The sequence below is a fragment of the Falco punctatus genome (assembly GCF_963210335.1).
Source record: "Falco punctatus genome assembly, chromosome: 5".
NCBI lineage: Eukaryota > Metazoa > Chordata > Aves > Falconiformes > Falconidae > Falco > Falco punctatus.
Genome location: NC_137584.1, coordinates 90,815,057 through 90,833,895, shown reverse-complemented (window position 1 = coordinate 90,833,895; position 18,839 = coordinate 90,815,057). Strand labels below are relative to the sequence as shown.

At 42.7% G+C, this 18,839-nt stretch overlaps 1 protein-coding gene and 1 long non-coding RNA gene across 2 annotated transcripts in view; one reads left to right on the top strand and one right to left on the bottom strand.

Moving 5' to 3' along the window:
- Nucleotides 1-4,664: 4,664 nt before the first annotated feature.
- TMEM17 (transmembrane protein 17) lies at nucleotides 4,665-9,359 on the bottom strand. The gene is given in 5 exon segments (XM_080389590.1): nucleotides 4,665-5,148; nucleotides 5,150-5,395; nucleotides 5,800-5,913; nucleotides 6,167-6,270; nucleotides 9,110-9,359. Coding segments are annotated over 5 exon segments (654 nt in total). The 5' UTR covers nucleotides 9,213-9,359; the 3' UTR covers nucleotides 4,665-5,061.
- A 191-nt stretch (nucleotides 9,360-9,550) lies between these two features.
- LOC308064711 overlaps nucleotides 9,551-18,839 on the top strand; it is a 59,280-nt gene continuing 49,991 nt past the window's right edge. Inside the window, exon 1 of the long non-coding RNA XR_013928497.1 lies at nucleotides 9,551-18,839. This exon is cut by the window's right edge and continues 26,991 nt beyond it. This is a non-coding gene — a long non-coding RNA (uncharacterized lncRNA).

The following is an 18,839-nucleotide window of genomic DNA, read 5'->3' as shown; positions in this document are numbered from 1 at the left end:
GCACGTTTTTGATACATTGAGAATGTGGTAGCAAGTGTGTGAACATTTTTGCTTGGGTTTTTTTACTTGGGAACAGTATGGGTCTACCAGCGTGAATAAAGAAAGGTCTTTTCTACCCCTTAAAGAACAACAGTTCTTTCATGGGCTGCAGTAGCTCCTTCCCTAACACTGGATGCTCAAGGCAGCTCTCGAGGAAGTCACTAATGCTTCCGAACTCACCAGGGAAGCCAGCTCTTAGCACAGCTGCACTTGCAGCTGCCTGCCAGATTTGCTCGTTCCTTTCGAGGGTTTCTCTGTTGTGCTCATGTCCCTCAGCCACTATATGCTGGGACTGCATTTTTATTACTTTCAACCCTTGGATCGCCTGAAGAAGAAAGTGCTTTTTCATAACGTGCGGCGAAAGTTGCATGTGCTTAATGAATGTGGAACTGTGTCCCGTAGGCTGCTGCACAGCCGAGGCAGGCATGTCTCAAGCTAGTAACTTTGCACATTTATTTCCTTTCAATAAATCCTCTGCTCCATGTACCTAGGGGCTCCTTCAGTGGTATTAATCATCAATATACTCATTTTCTCTCTGTGTTACGCTTCTTGAACCTATTTATTCTGTTATAGTTTAAATTCTTCCTGGTCTTATCAGCTGACCCTTAGACACCACTTTGCCTGCCTCCTACAGAACACCTCTTTATTATCTTTGCTTTATTTGATGCACGGAACAAAGTCCTTTTTAATTGCTGCCATCTGATCTTTGTCCTGAAGAAACAAAATTTGTTTTTCAAAATAAATGATCTCTGCAGCCTTACCCAGCTATCAAATATTACTATTGACTATCTTATCAGACTGCGTCATGGTGCCAATTCCGCCTGCTTCATTAACTATTTAAAGATTAACACCAAGTCTAATCCAGCTTTTAAGAGACAAAGGCAAGAGTTGAACGTACGATCTCATTCCTCTGGGTGCAATTCTTCCAGCAATCTGAAAGAGTGAATTGTTGATATAGAAAGGTTAATGCTGTACCCCCTTTTTTTGTCATCTGTTTTTTATCAAATCTGTGCCTTATCTCATGTCTGCTTTATCAGATCTGCTTGAGTAAGGTACATAATTGAAGCCTCTTCCAAATTTAATTTCTCCTTCTCGGAAGTCCTCCAACTATTAATAAATAAATAAATGAATGCTTTTACGAAGTCTGTTTCAGACAAGGAACACATACTGAGCTCAGGTATTAACAACTCTGCAACTATGCCCTTGAACATAAAATACTCATCTCCAAATTGACCAGTAACATAAAAAACCATATTAAGATAATATGCCTATTCCTCATTTCTTTTCTTCAGTTAAAGGAAATGTGTTAATGCAAATTTCCTTTAAAAATGGCTGTTGGCCTTTCCTAACAGTAAACTTGGTGAAATAAAATGACAGAGTTCTGCATGTAGATTTTTGCCATTCAAAGATCTTACTCGTGAATGGAGGAGAGCTATTGGGACCTGTCTGGGTCATCACGAAATATTTTCTCTGCGCAAACCCTAATGTGGCAAAAAGCTGCTATCGTACAGCTCGCATTTAAAACTGTCTAGACGCTGCTCAATGAATTTCCACCGGTTTTCAACGTTCTTGAGTTCCCTCTGTTCACCTTTGTTTCCATCTATTCTGCGTGGTGTGTAACACCAACTCCCCTCACTCCCCAAACGTGCTTTGCTGGATCTTAAATTCTCATGTTCTACTCGTGAATACTTTGCACTGCAAGATGAGAATATTCTTCCTGTTACAGGACAACAGCCCGGCTCACAGCTATCCTGAGTAACAGGAGAGGATTCATGGAGGACTGTTAGCTCTCCTGCTGCGCTCCTTCAAAGTTCTCGCCTTTCACTGCTTCCAGTCTGTTCTGGCAATTATTCCTGAATTTCTCTGTTACAAACAAACCAAGCTTCATGTTTTCCTTTAAAATATTAATGCCATTATTGCTGCTTTGCTCTTGATGCTAAGAAGTTCCTCCATTTATTTTCTGATTTGTATTTATTGTGCAAGTACCTCCTGTAGTATTTTTCCCTTTTCTTCTCATGTATTTCACTTGATTCTTTCCCCCCCTCACCCCCACTGAAATTTCCTGCCCTGAAGTTTGCTTTTATGTGTCTGAAACTTGACTGTTACAAGTGACTACTGAATTTTCTGCTTGTTTGGCATGTCGCCAGTTCTTGTGAAATTTGGAAAGTGAAGGAAAGTTTTGGTGTGATTCTCCGTTTACTGTTGTTTCCTTGAGTGCTACTGTAGTTTCCTTCTCTTGCCTCTGGATATATGAGGGGTGGAAAACTCACAGAAAAACTCACAGCTGTAGGCACCGAACTGAGTTCTAGGTGCTTGCAGGCTTTCTTCATAGTTAAATGTTTAAGATGGTAATGAGGAAATTAAAAATAGGCTAGCATGTCTGCTAGGAAGCCTGAGCAGAGAGAATGCAGAGAGCTTCAGTTTATCAAATATGTCGCTGAAGCTGTACGTCACAGGCTGGTTTCTACCTTAAGCATTTCCAGGCAACTATTTCTAACAGTGTTTCTCTGAATTGTTTCCTGTATTGCCTCACGGATGTGTTCACTCCACCCCCCCAGAGAGCTGTGTGTCCCTGTATCTTTGGCTCCTGATGACTGTCTTGCGTAGCAATCTGATCTTCCAAGTGCGTGACCTCCTTATCACTAAAAGCAAGGATTTAGAATCCTATCTCATGGCCTTAGCCTGGAGGCCAGTTCCTTGTTGCCAGCATTGGTGTATGATGATTTGACTTTTTTCAGCTTTACGTTGTATTTGATGTGTTTGGTGTTTAAAAACCTTCCCACCCATTACCCTCTTAATCTCGCAAAAGAGTTTAAGTTTTAAACTTTTTAAGGTGATACAGGAAAGAAAACCAAAGGATATCCCACTTTCTAGTTAAAGCAAGAGATTGGATTACTACAGGTGATCCACCTCCTCAGCTTGGCTTACAGTACCATTTCAGCGTGCTTCCCTACCACAGCAGGCTTTTAATAAGAACAGGCAAGCTGCACCAGAGCAGGAGGGATGGCTGCTGTCCCAGTGTCTCTTCTAAGCTGCCCCAGTGCCTGTCCTGCCACCGATACCAAAGGTAGACCCAGAGAGCTGGCGTACCTATGGAAAAGATCCCGCTTTCCCTTAACTTGTACGTTCTCTCAGACAAGCTATTGGACGGCACTGAACACTAGCAGCGCCCAGCTTCCATACTGCGTCGTTAGCCTGTGTTTCTCCAAGTTTTCTCAGCGGTGGATGCGAGCTCCTTGGAGGCCTAGCCTACACCTGCGGCCAAGAAGGGCAGCAAGAGGCAGCGCTGTACGGCTACCGAGGCACTAAGGCATCCGAGTTACAGTTCACAGTCACCAGAGAACGTTTGCTCCAAGGTATCTGACGTTCCTGTCTGGCCTGTCAGGACCCATTATGCTGTTATTCGTTATTGCAATGGATCCTACCAAGCTCATCAGCCCTGACCTTGGCACCCTCCAGTAGTGTAATCGTGGTTGACATAAAAATGTGCAATGTTCCCATCGCATCAGTTAAGAATGTTTTTACAAGGAGTTTCTAATGCTGTAAGCATTCTTGAAGTTATGTAACTTCTGTTTAAACCTCACTGTCTCTCTCATCAGCTCTGAGTACAAGGCTCTAAATGTTTTACATTAACTGTTAAAGATGCTCTAAGGACTCTTACAGAAATCCTCTTTTACTGTGCAAAAGCCAATCCAAGCCAGTAGTTTGTTTAAAAACAAAGGGGTATGTGCTCTGATAATATATGCTTTATAAAAAAAAAAGAAGGAAATTTAGTAGAATTAATTTTAGCATTCACTCATGACTTAAAAAGAAAACAAGCCATTTTGGTACAAAACAAAGCTAATGCCACCTTTTCACTGGAGGTCCTATAAGCTTTAACTACGCAGCAGCTTGAAGCATACTGTGCCTTTTTCGTATTAGATCCATCTTCTTTACATTCCTTTGAGCAGTTTGGATGTTTGTGCCAGCTCTCAAAACTGATGACTCTTGCCCTGCTGAAGACTCAAAGGATTCAGATGAAAAATGTATTTTAACTTTTGATCCTCATCCCTCCTTGACAGAAAAAGTGAACTTTTAGCCATTACCAAAACTGGAGAAGATAGTCAGGACACTAATGCAGGTAACAGGAATGAGAGAACCTTGGTATATGCCCTGGCTTGTGAGAACGGGCTCTGCCTTTCAGTGACATAAACCAATTTTTTTAATGGCTGTAATTTTGTTACTGCTGACTTATTGAATCCTCTGTTTGAGAAAATTGCACCACTCTGTTTAAATGGCTTGATAGTTAAAACTCTAGCTAAGCCAAAGAAGATTAACGTAGGAGTTTTGAGGAAGGAATACTTCTAAAGTTCCATTCCTACTTTATGAGTAAGGAATTCCTAGTGCTGCAACTATCTGGAAGACCATCTCAGAAACTGCAGTCTTTGTTCACTGTCTTACCATTGTTCTTTCTGGGCCCCTAGATTTTTTGGGGTTCTTTGTTGTTTTGGGTTGATTTTGGAGGGGGGTGTGGTGTTGGGGGAGTGGGGGTGGCGGTGTGCTTTGGCTTAACTGGGGTACCAGACATTAAATATGTGCAACATATCTGGAAGAATAGAGAGAAAACACAAACAAAAATGTGTATAAAAAGATCTATTGTAAACAAAATTTTGTGCAAACAGTGAGAAAAAAGAAGACTTCTCTTTGTGGTTTGTTTTTTGTTTTTCCCAAATGCCAGATTTTGTAAAAAAAAACAAAAAACAAAACACAAAAACAAAAACAAACCAAAAAAACCAACCCAACAACCACCACCAAATCTACTCTGGTACTCTGTGCAGTAACAGTCCACAAACAGTCCACTCAAGCCAGTTATGGAATTGGCTTTGAGTTTTTTTTCTCGCAGAGTGGAGCTCCAGTCTCTGAGGTTCACTGTTGGCTCTTAAGCAAGATCTATTTTTTTATCTCTGATGTAGGAAGGTAAAGAATGACCCAACAAAATGGAAACAGAGCTGCAGCAACATGAGGCCCACCCCTGTTAGCTTCTCAGGCCCTCAGTGTGTGACCCCCAGCCAGCGCTGGGGTCCCTGCCAGCCATGGGAACTGCTCTCGCTTCTTTACCCAGGCTGTAAAAATCGGGCACAGGATGATCCTTCAGCTGGTCAAATTCACGGAGGCGGAATTGAGTTGCCAGTTTGTTTGCCATTCTTTTCAGGGTGACAAAGGCTGCAATGACTTGGAAGGTGAGGAAGAGGGCAAAGATCATATTGACTGCTCGTTCCAGTGGCTGAATTCTCAGACCTTCGTTGAACAGCAAGAAGAGAATTATAGGCAACTGCAGGAGGAGGCTCAGGAGCCAAAACCCAGCCAGTTCAGGGACCTATAATAGGAAGGCATCACCTATTAAAAAACTGGCAGTTGAAGATGAAAAAATTCAAAATCTTGTGAAGAGGAAGTGTGTATTTTTTTATTTTTCCAAAAGCCAGCACATAATGTGACGTGGCAGAGTGAGGTGGCTTAATATTTCCATATAATGAGTGTTTTAGCCATTTTTTTTTTCCTGACAAAACAGTTTAAGGTAGCAAGTGGGCTCTCTTCTGAGGGAAAATTTCTCGGAATGCACGAAATTAAGTGGAAGCTGTTCCAAGGGAATAGAGGATGCACACATTGTAACTTAAAAGGAATAACCATCTCTTCAATTTAAATCTCTTAGATGAACTGGTAGACCTTTTTACTTAAATGCCAAAAAACCTCTCCTGTACAAATGTACCTGCGGTAACATACCTTCTCCTGCAGATTGCCCATGTATCCCAGGTAGAGTCGAATGACCTCTATTAGAGAGGCTAGGATCATGATTGTGACCAGGATGAACTTGTAGTAATCTGACAAGATCGGATACTAGAGGGAAGGAAAGAGTAAAAGTTTCTGCTGTGCTGTTTTGTAACATGCTCTTTTAGTTTGTGATTAAATGAAGACACTGTTTGCTACTATAAGCTGACAGTGTTATATCTGCTTTTAAACACTCTTGAACCTCCAGTTTCAAGGAACTCCCCAACAACCCCTAGCTCCAGTGAGCTCCATCTCAGTACTAGGAGGTGTTTAATCAGAAACTTGTTACATTTGCAAACCATTGCCTTCTTTCAGGACTCACCTTCAGATGGAGCATGACGACTGTGCTGAGCCACCAGAATGGGAAAAAATAAACATTGAAATAGAGGGACATCTGCAGTGGCAAACTGGAAACTATTTCATTATCTGTAGGTAGAGAAAAGTCTTTGTCACTCCTAGTTTGTTCCATACTTCCATAAATATGACAGAAAGATACTGCTCTGTCTTAGCTTCAAGCAGGGCATTAACACTTCCCAGTCAAATTAAACGTTAAGAAAAATATTTTTATATATCCAGAGAAAAACTTCTTACCCTGTCTTGAGTTATGCCATTTCCTGGAATCCAATGCAACTTTTAATTCACAGGACACAGAACATTTATCGTTTAGTCATATAGTCGAGTGCCTGAGTGTTGATTACCTAGTGGCTTATGGCTTACTCTACAATACCTGACGGATAGGCTTAGCTCAGGTAGCACTGTACACTGACCCTGCAGAAAGAGCTAGTGGTTATTTCACTGCTGTTCCTAAGAGAATGGCCAGTTTAAACGAGTACATACTAGATTATCGTTATTTTGTAGATGACTCTCCTCAGTAAGGACTCACGGCTAGAGAGCAGGTTTGCACTGCCCACTTCTCATTTTCAATCTTTATTTAAGCAGGTATTTGGATCATTGCAAGATGCCAGTAATTCTTCCAGTTCTTAAGAGCTAACAATTTCAAATATGTGTCAAACTAAAACTTATCCTTTAAAATCTGGAGAGAACAAAATACATTCATACAATGCAAAGAAAAGCAAATAATCAACTCTAACATGCAGGTAGTAAATTCTGTATTTAGCATTTTACAATATACGTACAAGATTAGACTTAAGGAAAAAAATTTAAAGGGCATTTTAAAGGAATCATTCATTTTTAATGGATGAAGTTTTACTGACATATTTTAGTTAACCGATATTGCATCCTAACTGATATAACTTCCATTACCAACAGCTTGCTTTCTTACACTTCCCCCAAACGAAGTCTGTAGGCACATCTTCCCTTGGTACTACCTGAGCAAGTTCAGAAAGCAGTCATTGTGACCTGCTGATTTGTATTCAAGCCCCATCCGTCACAGTGGTGATATCTGATTGAAAATCAGTCTAAACGGTTACATTGTCGCATCTCCTGCCTCAAAACCACCTCTCCTCTGTCATTGCTTTCTCTTTCCCCATCTTCCAACCACTCTCGTACACATCTTTGTTCCATCTCAGTCTGACATCCCTGTTTCCAGTCCAGACATTGGCAGCCTGGTACACTCGGTATATGCCAGCTGGAAAAGTATTCATGGGAGCTACTAGACTAGGTGGGAAGGGAGGAGGATTTGGGAACAGACTTGGGGCAGACCTTAAGGGTAGGGTGTGAAGGGCAGGGTTTTGTTATATTGAAACAGAAGGTGCAAGACAACCAATATAGACTTTTTTTTTTTTTTTTCATAATCCCTTTTTAAGCATCAACACTTTCTTACATCTGCAAAGGCATAAAAATCTATAGGTACCTCAAAACCAGTTTCGCTATCTAAAATTGTCCCAGCTGTCCTAAGGAATGCATCTCTTAAACACCAGGACTTTGGCAGGCACCGAGACACAATTCTAAAATGCTGTTTTGTCTTTCAAAAACCATGACCATCCAACTACAACTGTGTTTCTGCGCTATATGTATTGGATAAAAATTTAATGGTTCACGGCCATATTACTTAAAAACAGAGAAGCCAAGAGCTCAGTTGTGATGACAATGTTTTAGGTATGTTAAAGGCTTCATTGACATAGCCACTGGTATTTGTAACTTCTGCTCAGGTTTTAAGACTGTGTTTTGGATTAATGTTGAGCAATATAAGCCAATTTTAGTTCCTCTTTCTACCCCTCCATTGAAGTAATGCTTATTTTCTGGGCTTGCTAAAATTCATGGAAAAGCCAGGCAGTATTGCAATGGCCAGATATTTGATGGCAGAACAGCTCACTAAGGTACACATGTGTAAACGTAACTTTTGAAATCCTGATCTCCAAGAAGTTAACGGTATGTCTGCAATTAGTTTCGGTGGGTTGGATATTCACATAGGAGTTTTCATAACAGGAAATGAAAGAAATGACTAAAAATAGAAGCTATTCCTGGAGTTAAGAAAAACATTTCAGTGTTACTTGATAAATGAAATGAAGAGTTAGTGTTAGCAGCATAACTACACAAAGAAAATGAGTACTCCTATCTTAAATCAAAATGTCACTTTTATCTCAATTTTATTAGCTTGTGATGGATTTATCAGTTGAAGTGAATATAGCCTCCCTGTGTAGCCAGACTGTTTATTTTCACCACTTCTCTCACTCCAAAGGTATGAGAAGCGGGCACGCTGGCCTGCAAGTTTCACGAGCAACGCGATGAAGGAACAACTGGTCGTTACAACTGGAAAAATAAAGACAAAGCTGGCATATGGCAAGCCTGAGTTTTTTGCTACCCAACTCTAGCTTAGCACACCTGCTTTAAGCACCCGGTGTCCTAACCGTGCAGGGCTGCTGGGCTTGAGACAGGAGCTCAGTTCTTTCTTCTGTGCTCTCTAGAAACTTCGATTTGGGCACAGGCAGAGTAACAACAGGCAGAGTAACAACAGGTTGCTGTCTGTGCTATTTTACCCAAACGCGCTTGCTAGGCTGTAAAGGTGGATGCCGCGCTCACCGCACCCGCCCTGAACCCGAGGCCGCCGTTTAACGTTTTAAGGCGCAGGGTCACGGAGCAGCCGCTTTAGTTTAACCCCGGAAAACCCCCAACCCCAGGCCACACGCCGGGCCCGCGCCGCCTCAGCCGCCCTGCCCGCCGGGGTAGGAGCCGGCAGGCCCGGGGAGGCGGGAGCGCCCGGCCCGCCCGCCAGGTGCCGCCCGGAGCCGCCATCTTCCCTGCCGGCCGGCTCCCAGCCCTGCCCGCCGCCATTTTTTATCGCCGGCCACTCGGCGCGCGTTACCTGCGCGGCCAGGCGGGTGGTGCGGGCTGGTGCGGTGGCTGTCGGTGAAGACGGTGCGGCTGAAGGAGCCCAGCTGCCGCCTGAGGGGCTCGGGCAGCGACATGCCGCCGCGGCGGGACGGGGCGCGCAGGCGCGGCGGGGCCGAGGAATGCCGCCGGCCGCCTCAGGGGGCGCGGCCCGGCCTCCCCGCGCTGAGGGCGGCGGAGCGGGGCCCCTGCTGCGCGCCCGCGTTACCGGGCCGCGGGCCGAGGGGGGCAAGCCCTGAGGTCCGTGATGGCGGGTACCACGTAAAAGCACGTTTATTTGTGCTGTGTGCGTGAGAGGGCACCGCGGCTCCGCACACGTAGAAGCGCGTTCACGCATCTGCCGTGTGTAGGTGTGTGCCCCGCGGAGCACATGTTTGCCTGTCGCGGTCGCTGTGCCGGCGTGCAGCTTCCCTGCCAGACCGGCACTGATCGTCATCCCTGAAAGACCAAAAAATCGCCCCAAACAGCGTCCTTTTGCCCCAGAGGTGCTGGCGTGTGCCAGCCCGGAGCGTCTTCCCTGAGATCCTGCGTCATTTTGTTCCTTTCTAACCAGAGGGGATCCCCCCCAGTCTGTTAGGGCAGGGTTTGGGTTTTCGTTTTTATGTATTATAATAAATAATGAAAAGGTAATTTGAAATACTGGTCCAAGGAAAGCAGTTGCATGACAGCTCTGCGTCTGTCGGGGTAAATCCAGTGGAATGGTGGCACTTGACGACGGCTAGAGAGGGAGGTGGTGTGAAATAAGATGAACGTTAACAGAGGTATTTTATTACTTAAAGTGATAACTTTGTGGATTCAGATATAACTGCACGAGAAAACAGCTTTTCCTCAAGGGATCCTGTCTGTGTCACTCTCTTAAGTTAAAAGCAGCACTGAGACCAACACAGCCTTTTTAGTCTGGTAAGCATTTCACCCTTATAGGAGGCCCTCATGGAATTAAGGGAAGTTAATAACGTAGAACCAAGTTCTGCTTGTTCTTCTTTTGTCTGGAAAATGTAGTCCCCCTAAAGATGAGGTAATCTCTTCACCAGGCGTTTCAGCTCCCTTAGGGCCTGATTCCTTCTGAGGAGAAAGGATGCCATTCTTGATTGTGCAGGAAATTATTTTCTGTGCAACCAGAATGAAAAAGCAGCTTGTTCCTTTTACTATGAGAACTGATAACATTTGTGATTTTTACTGTACCTAATACAACATGTCGACTCCCTCCCCCGCTCCCCCCCAGTCATATTTAGCTACTTCCCTGGGTGACCATTCTCCAGTATGACTTCCCAAACTCAATTATCTCTGACTAAATAATTTAAGGCCTAGTTTAAATTTAATTTCATTCTGTCCCAGTGGGAGAACTACAGAGAAAGATGGCTAAACAAGCAGGAGTCCTGAGAAATCCAGTTGGCTTTCGAGTGGATGAATGATGTGGTATTGACGACAGATACTTTTCAAAGAGCTTCTCCTAACAGGGGTATGCCAGCAGGAATCTGCGTTAAAAAAAACAACCTGAAGACCTTCAGAAGAAATGAAGAGAAAACAATTTTTAAATAATGGCAGCAGATTGAAAGGGAGAAGGAATTACAAATATCCCAGAATTTCAAGGGATGCTGTGCATGTCCCCTTAGAAGGCAGGGAGGGAAGCGGGCTTTGCTCTGTAAGTGCTCCTGGGAAATGAAGTTTTACATACAGGTGAGGGTTATTCCTATTTTAGAGATAAGACAGAACAAGAAAAGTTGAATCCTGTGCAATGCTGTTTGCAGTTTATGTTGAAACCTACAGAAAAGGCATGTAATTCAGCACATCTTGAACATACACAGGCAGGCAAGTCACCCAGTGAAAAATACTCCTTAAAAAGTATCAAAACAAGGTAAAAGAAAAGAGGTAATGTAGCTCTTGTCATACAAGATGTGTCTGTACAGCCATGAGAACAGCTCGGCCGTGCTAGCTGGTTTACCTTCGAACTAGGTAGCTCGGGCTTGCTGGCAAGACAGCCCTACAAGCAAATAACTTGGCAAAGGTAACAAGTCAGAGTATTTTTCGCCCTTTCTGACCTGACTATCTCAAACTGTGAGGCTTCCCCCATGATCAGCACAGTGACCGTGATGCCTGCGCTAGCTAGCCTGTTTGTCGGGGGGTAAAGCGACGCAAGCTGCAGTCATAGACGTACATGTCCTGTTTGTGTCCTAGCCAGGTGTGGACCTCAAAGCCCTGAGCTGTGCAGGCAGTAGAAGTATACTTCAGTTTCAAGGATAAAAATCTGCGAAATGCCTGATAATTGGCTAACTAATAAATAATAGAAGAGTTTAAAGATCACTGTTATATTTGAGGAAACATTACGTAAAATAGCATTAATGTTAGATAGGCTTCTGAACTTTAAAAAGTGCAGTCTATATTTGTTACCTTGCGAGTTGCCAGTAGGTGCTAGAAATACGTTTTCTGTTGGGCTCAACAACTACAGTGCTGACTTTTGCACTATCTAGCAGATCTGACAATAAAGTCCTCCGCTATAGATAGCGGCAAGATGATGCATCTGTGCAAGATTTCCAATTGAAATTTGCCTGAAACCTAGTCTTACTGTTGTTGAGCTGGTCCCGATCTAGTTAACCACTCTTTAAATTAGGGAAGCACTAGTCCCATACTCTCAGCTAATGAGACACAAAGGACAAGTTTATATGAATTAAAAGTATGGCAGGGTTTAGTCAGATATTTATGGAAGTCTCAGGGTTTTTTCATAGTATAAGCTGGTGGCCTGTAAAAGTTCAGCCTTTAAGGCTTTTCCTTTTGATTACTTTTTTAGAATGGAAGAATTTTCTCTGAACTGCAGAATGTTATGCCTTTTCGTGATGCCAGTGGCTTTGAGCGGGGGCCCTGATCTCCCAAACACTTTGATTTTTTTCTTATGTTCCCCAATCCTGAAAACCTGTCAAGCATACAGTCAGGTATCCTGCCAGCAGCTCTGTGGCAGTCAGTAGGACTTTGCAAAATTGGGCTTTGCTCATTCAAAAACTGTGAAGCAATCCAGCTTAGCAGTCAGTGAAGTGTAAAACTGAATAGTAGGTAAAGGAAAGGGCAGTGGAATGCAGACACCACAAGAAATGCATGGATTTGCCATGTGAACTCAATTTCCAGACTCAGGGTGTGAATCTGTGATACTTGGCAGCCTTACATTTTCAGCAGATGGCCAAGCATCCTACACGTCCCTACAAAAGAAAATTGTGCATGCTTTTATTTAATATTTTTGTCTACACAGATGCTTAAAATATTCCCTGAAGATGGAATACATGCTCTTTGTTTTTACTAATTCTGTTTAATTTTCTTTAGACTGAGGCATACTCTTTTTTTTTTTTTTTTTTTTTTTTTTTTCCCTGTGTGTCAGTTTAATGAATAGAATTCTGATTTTCTGCAGGGAGGGTTGGAGAGCACCTACTCTGGTTTCAAGCTGGAAAGAATCTTTCAACTTCAAGGATCAGAACACCAGGGCATCTTCATTGAGAGTCAGAGGTTCCTGTAACAGAAGGATATAAATCTCTTGCGTAAAGAGTGGAAGAAGGCAAAACATTTAACTGTCATGTGGCTGTAATGGTTACAATGACCATCTGTATAAATAGCGTAAGTGTCCAGCTTTTGGGATGACACCGTATTTGGCTTTTCCTTTTTTTAATGAAAAGGAATTTTGTTGCTGCATTTCTTTGTGTCTATGCATGTATGAATGGTTAAGGTAAAAACAACCAGATTTCCAACTCTCTGTGCTTCAAAATAAGCTACTGAAATGTGAAACTGGAAGAAATAGGCCCATAATTGCACAGCATATTAAATGACTGTTTTATTTCTCTCCACACATGCTAGCTATAAATAAAACAAAAGTCTTTTAAAATCTGTCTGAAAGCTTTAAATCAGAGAAATATTGGATCTTTGTGTGTCCACAGTAGTCCAAATAAGTTGGTAGACACTGGCTTGGCTCCCAGACCGAAGCTCCTGGGGTTCTCTGGCAACAGCAATAAGCCATAAACACCAGATGCAGTATATCTAATGAAATTAAATATCAGCGGTTTTTTACAGTTGGCATTTCAGAAACATAGAGTTCATTTAAATGGTGTCAGTGGTTTATCTTTGCACCTGAATCACAATTGCTGTATATCTGATTGTACAGGTGTGGAATCTCACAAATGCTGTTTTCCCTGGCATGCCTGTACTGTCCCTTACGTAGCCGTAAGTGTGCAAGCAACAGAAATCGATCTCCTCCTTGCTTGCCACTTATTACTTGCCCAGTGTTTTAGCAGAAGTGCCGTAAAACATGTAAAAAGTGCTGGTGACCTGAGGTATGTGCAGGCAAACAGAGTACAGGCTTGCTTTCTCCTGTCCTCAGAATGAAGTGACAGATTGTGAGTTTTAAAAATTACAAATGCCACGAAGACTCTAATGTGTGTGTTTGAAAGTATTATGTTATTAGCTGTGACAACGTCTGCCAGAGTAATTTCACAGCTGTGCTCCTGGCTTACGATACCCCAGGACAATCTTTTTTCTGTGTCACTTGTACCACTAGTCCCTGGTGTTCATTTAACACCTACAGAATATTTGTGTCTGGTAAACAATTATTGTTGCTAATGAGACTTAGCCCAGGCCCTTGTATCAAGTATTACATATTGCTGCAGTCACTCCATGCATTAAATATATCTTGGCTATTTCAGTTTTAAGCGTAAAGACAGCAAAAAACCTCCAAAACACAAAACCATCCAAAAAAACCCAGAACAAAAACCCCCATCCCCAAGAAACAACAAAACCCCAAGGCTATTACTTGCTCCTGTGGATTGAATTTCTTCTTGCTGTACTTGGCATTTAGTTAGAGCCACTCCCTATCTTGTTTTATTTTGTTGATTTTTAGTTTTGCCAAGCTTGTTGGGAAACTCAAAGCTGGTATGGCTATCAAAGAAGTTTGACCGTTTGTGTTGCAAAAGTACTCGAGATTTTTCTCATGCACGGGGAGGTTACTGTGAATGGATAGATTTTTGATTTAGATTCTCACTTCTCTGAAGATTCTTGGCATGCCCTTAAAGGACTCTTTGCATGACCTGGCCAGTGCAGAGAGGCTCCCTACTTCTGAAAGGTGGCTTTGGAGTAGCCAGCAATCACTGTGTTTTAACACGGTAAACAGGCTGGGTACCTTTTTTTCATTTTCGGCAGCAAAGTGATGTTCTCCAACTGTTTCCAGACCTTACTGGGGATAAACTCCACCTCAGTCACACCTGCAAGTCTGGACAGGACTGGAGACATGTTCAGGCTTGAGACTTGTTCCTTCAGAAAGTATGCGGGGACGTGGTGGGGACTCTCGGTAATTCTCAGCAAACAGAGTTTTGTCCAGTGTGTGCTTGGAATAGCTGCGCTGTTGTCTTTGTGCAGAAATGCGCACTGAGGATCCTGCTTTGGCTCAAGAGTCGCTTTGCAGACCTCTGCAGCTTGCAGGGTGTATGTGTGGGAGGATCTTTATGGCAGAGGATCTGATGGCTTCAGCCTTGGTCTCATCTTTGCTTGCACAGATACACAAGGCGATCTTTCCTGCGGTAATTTTAGCTGTCTAAATATTACCCGTACAATCCAAACTTGTTAGAGGGGCTTCACATCTGTGGTGGGGTCCCCTAGAAGGCTGTTCATGGGAAGGAGCAATGTGCTTGCTGCATACATCTGCCTTTCTCTACTGTTTTCTGGTAGAATCTAGTTGTTTTGCTAAATCATGATGCCCAGCTGTTTGAAAACTGAGCACTTTACAGAGATCTAAGCTCTCCCAGATGATGTTTTGTGGATCTGAGCTCCCCTAGATGGTAGGGCTGTTTGTGTTCCCTGGGTATCATACCAGATGCTTTACCTGCACTCAGTATAATGCTTGCAAAATGCTTCCTAGGACGTGGGCCTTCACAGTGCCAGTGCTTTCTCTTTTTATTGCAGAATCCAAAGAGGGCACAGTACTTAAAAACTTACCTCCAAGGTGGCATGCATCGGCATGATCATAAACCTATACAAAGGTAGAATTTATTTTGCTATTGCGTGCTGCTGACAGTTCCCTGTAATAGCTGTTTTGTACATCCTTTGCAATTAACTCGAGCCCAAACCAAGGAGAACATTAGTAATTTGATCATTTGGGGGGGAGTAGAAAGCCTCAACGGAGAGAGGACTGTTGTTTAGCTAAGAAACTAATTGCAGGGTTACAGCTTTTATTTTTACTTTCTAAATTCTTATCTGGACAGTTACACAACTGCCTAATTTCAAAAGTGTGAATGTCAAAACTTCAGTGCAACTTAAGTAGCAGAAGCAGCAGCGCCCTAAGTTGAGGTAAGATACTTGGATTCTCTGATATGCCTTTGGGTGCCCAAGTTTGGGTTTCTAAACAAGAGCAGTGTGTCCCCCTGCTTTGAAGCTCTGCTGAATGTAAAGGTAAGGGTTGTGCTGTTAGGTCAGCATCGGTGTGTTTCCTTTATTTGTTCTTCATGTCCAGCCCAACATGTCTTCCTTGTGAGAGTAAAGGATTGTGAGGATGACTGGAAATCCCACAAGTCTCACTGCCTAAGATTAAGATACAGAAGCAGAGTTCTGGTTCAGGGCCTGTAGCTTCAAATGTCATGTGTTATGCTTTTGGGGATGTTAGTGTAACACCAGTGCAACATATGAAATCTCTCTGTTGGGATGCGGATTTGGCTCCATATTTATTTTCCATATTCTGTTAGCTTTAGGCTCTTTGCTGTGTTTCCAGACAAAGAAAACTTGGCTCAAGTTCTCATCAAGTAATAAGAAGAAAGAGTGTAGTGACTCTCTGAAGTTCCCAAGAGCGCTTAATTCTTTCTTTATTACAGTTTCAATTATTTAAGGCAGAAGTGGCTTACTTGTGGGTACATATTGGCTATTTGTGCCATTGTACCTCAGCCTCAGCTGTAGTACTAGCTGCTGTCGTAGTATGAATGATCGTTTTGAACTCTGCAGTCTCCTGTCTTTGAAATGTAAAATTTCTATTTGTCATTTGAAGATGGGGTTTCTCATGTAACAAGGCTCTACAAAGTGGTGCTTAAGACTGGAGAAAGTCTAAAGGGATTTTTACTATAAAGATGTTGCTTAAAATCAAGGAATGAGTTTTCTGCATGCTGCATTGTTCCCATTCATGATGGAGGAGGCAGGATTGAAGAATCAAATGCAGCTTGCTTGCTTGTCCTCTCTCTCCCTGGAATGCTTTATTATAGGACTCGAGACCAAATTTTCCCCTCAGACTCTGTCTGCAAGGTCTTGTCTGCCTTTATGAAATACTGAATTTACAGCTGCAGGATTTATTACAACAGTATTTTAAAACATACAATGCTGTTGCAGCAGGTCTGATTAGAAACGCACCGAGTTCACTGTGCAGGTGAAGTGTTGTTTATAAACTGTATCATCCACATTAAGGAGCAAATACAGGCTGTGTTTATACATGTTTAAAGGACAACCAGAGGAACCTGTGAGAAAAGCTAGCCTGCTGTGAAGTGCCGCTGCACTGTGGTTTCTTTCTTCTTGAATTTGAATTAGTGCAGCTTGGGCCAGATTTTTGCCTCTGTAGCATTACTGAGTTGCAGCAGTTTAGTTGATAGGGATGACCTGTGCTGAGGTGCTGTAGGCTTTGTGTTACAGTGTGACAAGCTACATACTTCACCATCACGCTCAGTAATTAAAATGGGAAATGGAAATCAGCAAAGCTGATTTCTACTTGATTAGTTGACTTCTGTTCAGCTAGTTGCTTTTGCTTTTAAAAAACCATGAATATCCACTAGGTCTTGTTTGATGTAACCTGGCATATCTATGACTTCCCTGAATCCCTCCATGTAAATCAGCAAGGCTCTGAGAGGGAATGTCATTCTCCTGTCCCAAAGCCAGGTCAACCATGTCCAAACTACACCTCTCCAATGACAGACACTACTCAGCCTGCCTGGGCAAACCTATCCTGGTGCTCAGCTGGTCTGTATCATTATGAAATGAAGTCCTAATATCCAGCCTGGGTCACACTTTTTTCAGTTAGTCCTTCTCATCCTACCCACCATGCATGTGCAGCTACCTCACTGCTGCTGTCTGCAGCTACCTTTTCATTTCTATATTGTAAGTTCCCACATCTGCTCTTCTGTAAGCAAAAGAAATCTAACTGAACAGACCCATGTCTGTTTGTCCTAGATGTTTATCACAGTAGGTCTCCCCAGATTTCCTTGAGAGGAAATCTAATAGGCAGAGATGGGAAAAGATTTAGGAGATGAATGCACTAGAAGAGTTTCAGTGTACATTGCAAATTGCCCACTGTGGTACCAGACAGCTGTCATTGATCACACCTAAAGAACGTGTTCTTTACTTGAACACTAAACATGGCAACCCACAGTACTAGGGCTCAGGATTGATATTGCTGTCCTGAAAGGATAATTAGGAATTTACCAGCCCAGCTTAAGAGACGCCTTGAGAGACGCAAGTATGATTAACTTCATAAATACATATTATGAAATCATGGGCAGTGTGCTAACTGTAATGTATTTTCCCTGAAGGAAAATACGCCTGAGTAAAGAAATCAGAAAGAACTTGATGCCAAATTAAGAATGGAAGGAAATTCCTATAAGGCTGGAGTCTATCCACATTTTTTTGAGTGGTCTTTTCCTTTGAAGAATTAGATGAGGAGTTATTTATCTTCATTTTATTATCTTCTCATCTCCAAACACTCTATCACTTTCCTAAAACACACGAGCATGTATCATGTGCATACATAACATTCCCTAACAGACTTGTTACTGCTTTATAGTCACTACAGGTGAATTTGTTTATAAAAAGGCAAGCAGCTACTTGAGACAGAGGGAGTATAAGTCAGTATTTGCTGCTGTGCCGAAAGTGGATTTTTGAGTGTGTTATAGTATAAAGGAGATTTTTTTTTTTTTTACAGACTGTAAGACTAAAGAACCCTGGAGGTGAATTCAAGCAGTCCTCATAAAGATTGTTTATAATAAAAGTCTCATTTATCAGATGTGGAGGGCCTTTAACATCAGATCTGGGTTAACTGATTAAATTTGCAAATCAGTCTTAAAGCTGTTGGTACCTCCAACTTGACATGCAGCCTTGACTCAAGGAATCCCAGCTTCAGAGAGACTGAAAAAATCTGCTAGACAGTCCTTTCTCATCAGTCTGCCCTGGAAGAGGGTGACGTGTTGAGATTATTCCTGAATCTCACTGACCCTTGCTTGTGGGAATGTCTGTTGGCAGCAGACGTGGCATAGAAGAGCTTACCGATTGCCCTAGCTTGCACGGGTGACTGGTCCTAGGGTCTGGCAGCCGCAGAGCAGAGGTACACCAAGCCGTCTTAAAGCTGCCTCATGCCGAGGGTGTGTTCTGCACTGCCAGGGCGAGAATCACAGCCTCGGAGCCTGGACTGACAGTGCTTTATTCCAGCCATTATGTCCCAAAATCTCATCCTGGTAAAGGGTGAAGTCAATCAACTGAGTAATTTAAGCTTCTGTTATTTCCATTCCGTTCTCCATGTTTCTTTACTCTGTGACAGTGAACTTCTGCTGGACAAATACTTCAGAGCAGCTTTTTGCTATATGCCCTTCAAAGCAGAGAGAAGTGCCAAGTTAAACTAAGCCTCAGAATGTCCTGTTACTTGGGGGGTGGGTGAGTGGGTGGGAAGTTCATCAGCTAGTTTCCAGTGCAATGGATAACAAGCTGTAATTCCTCGG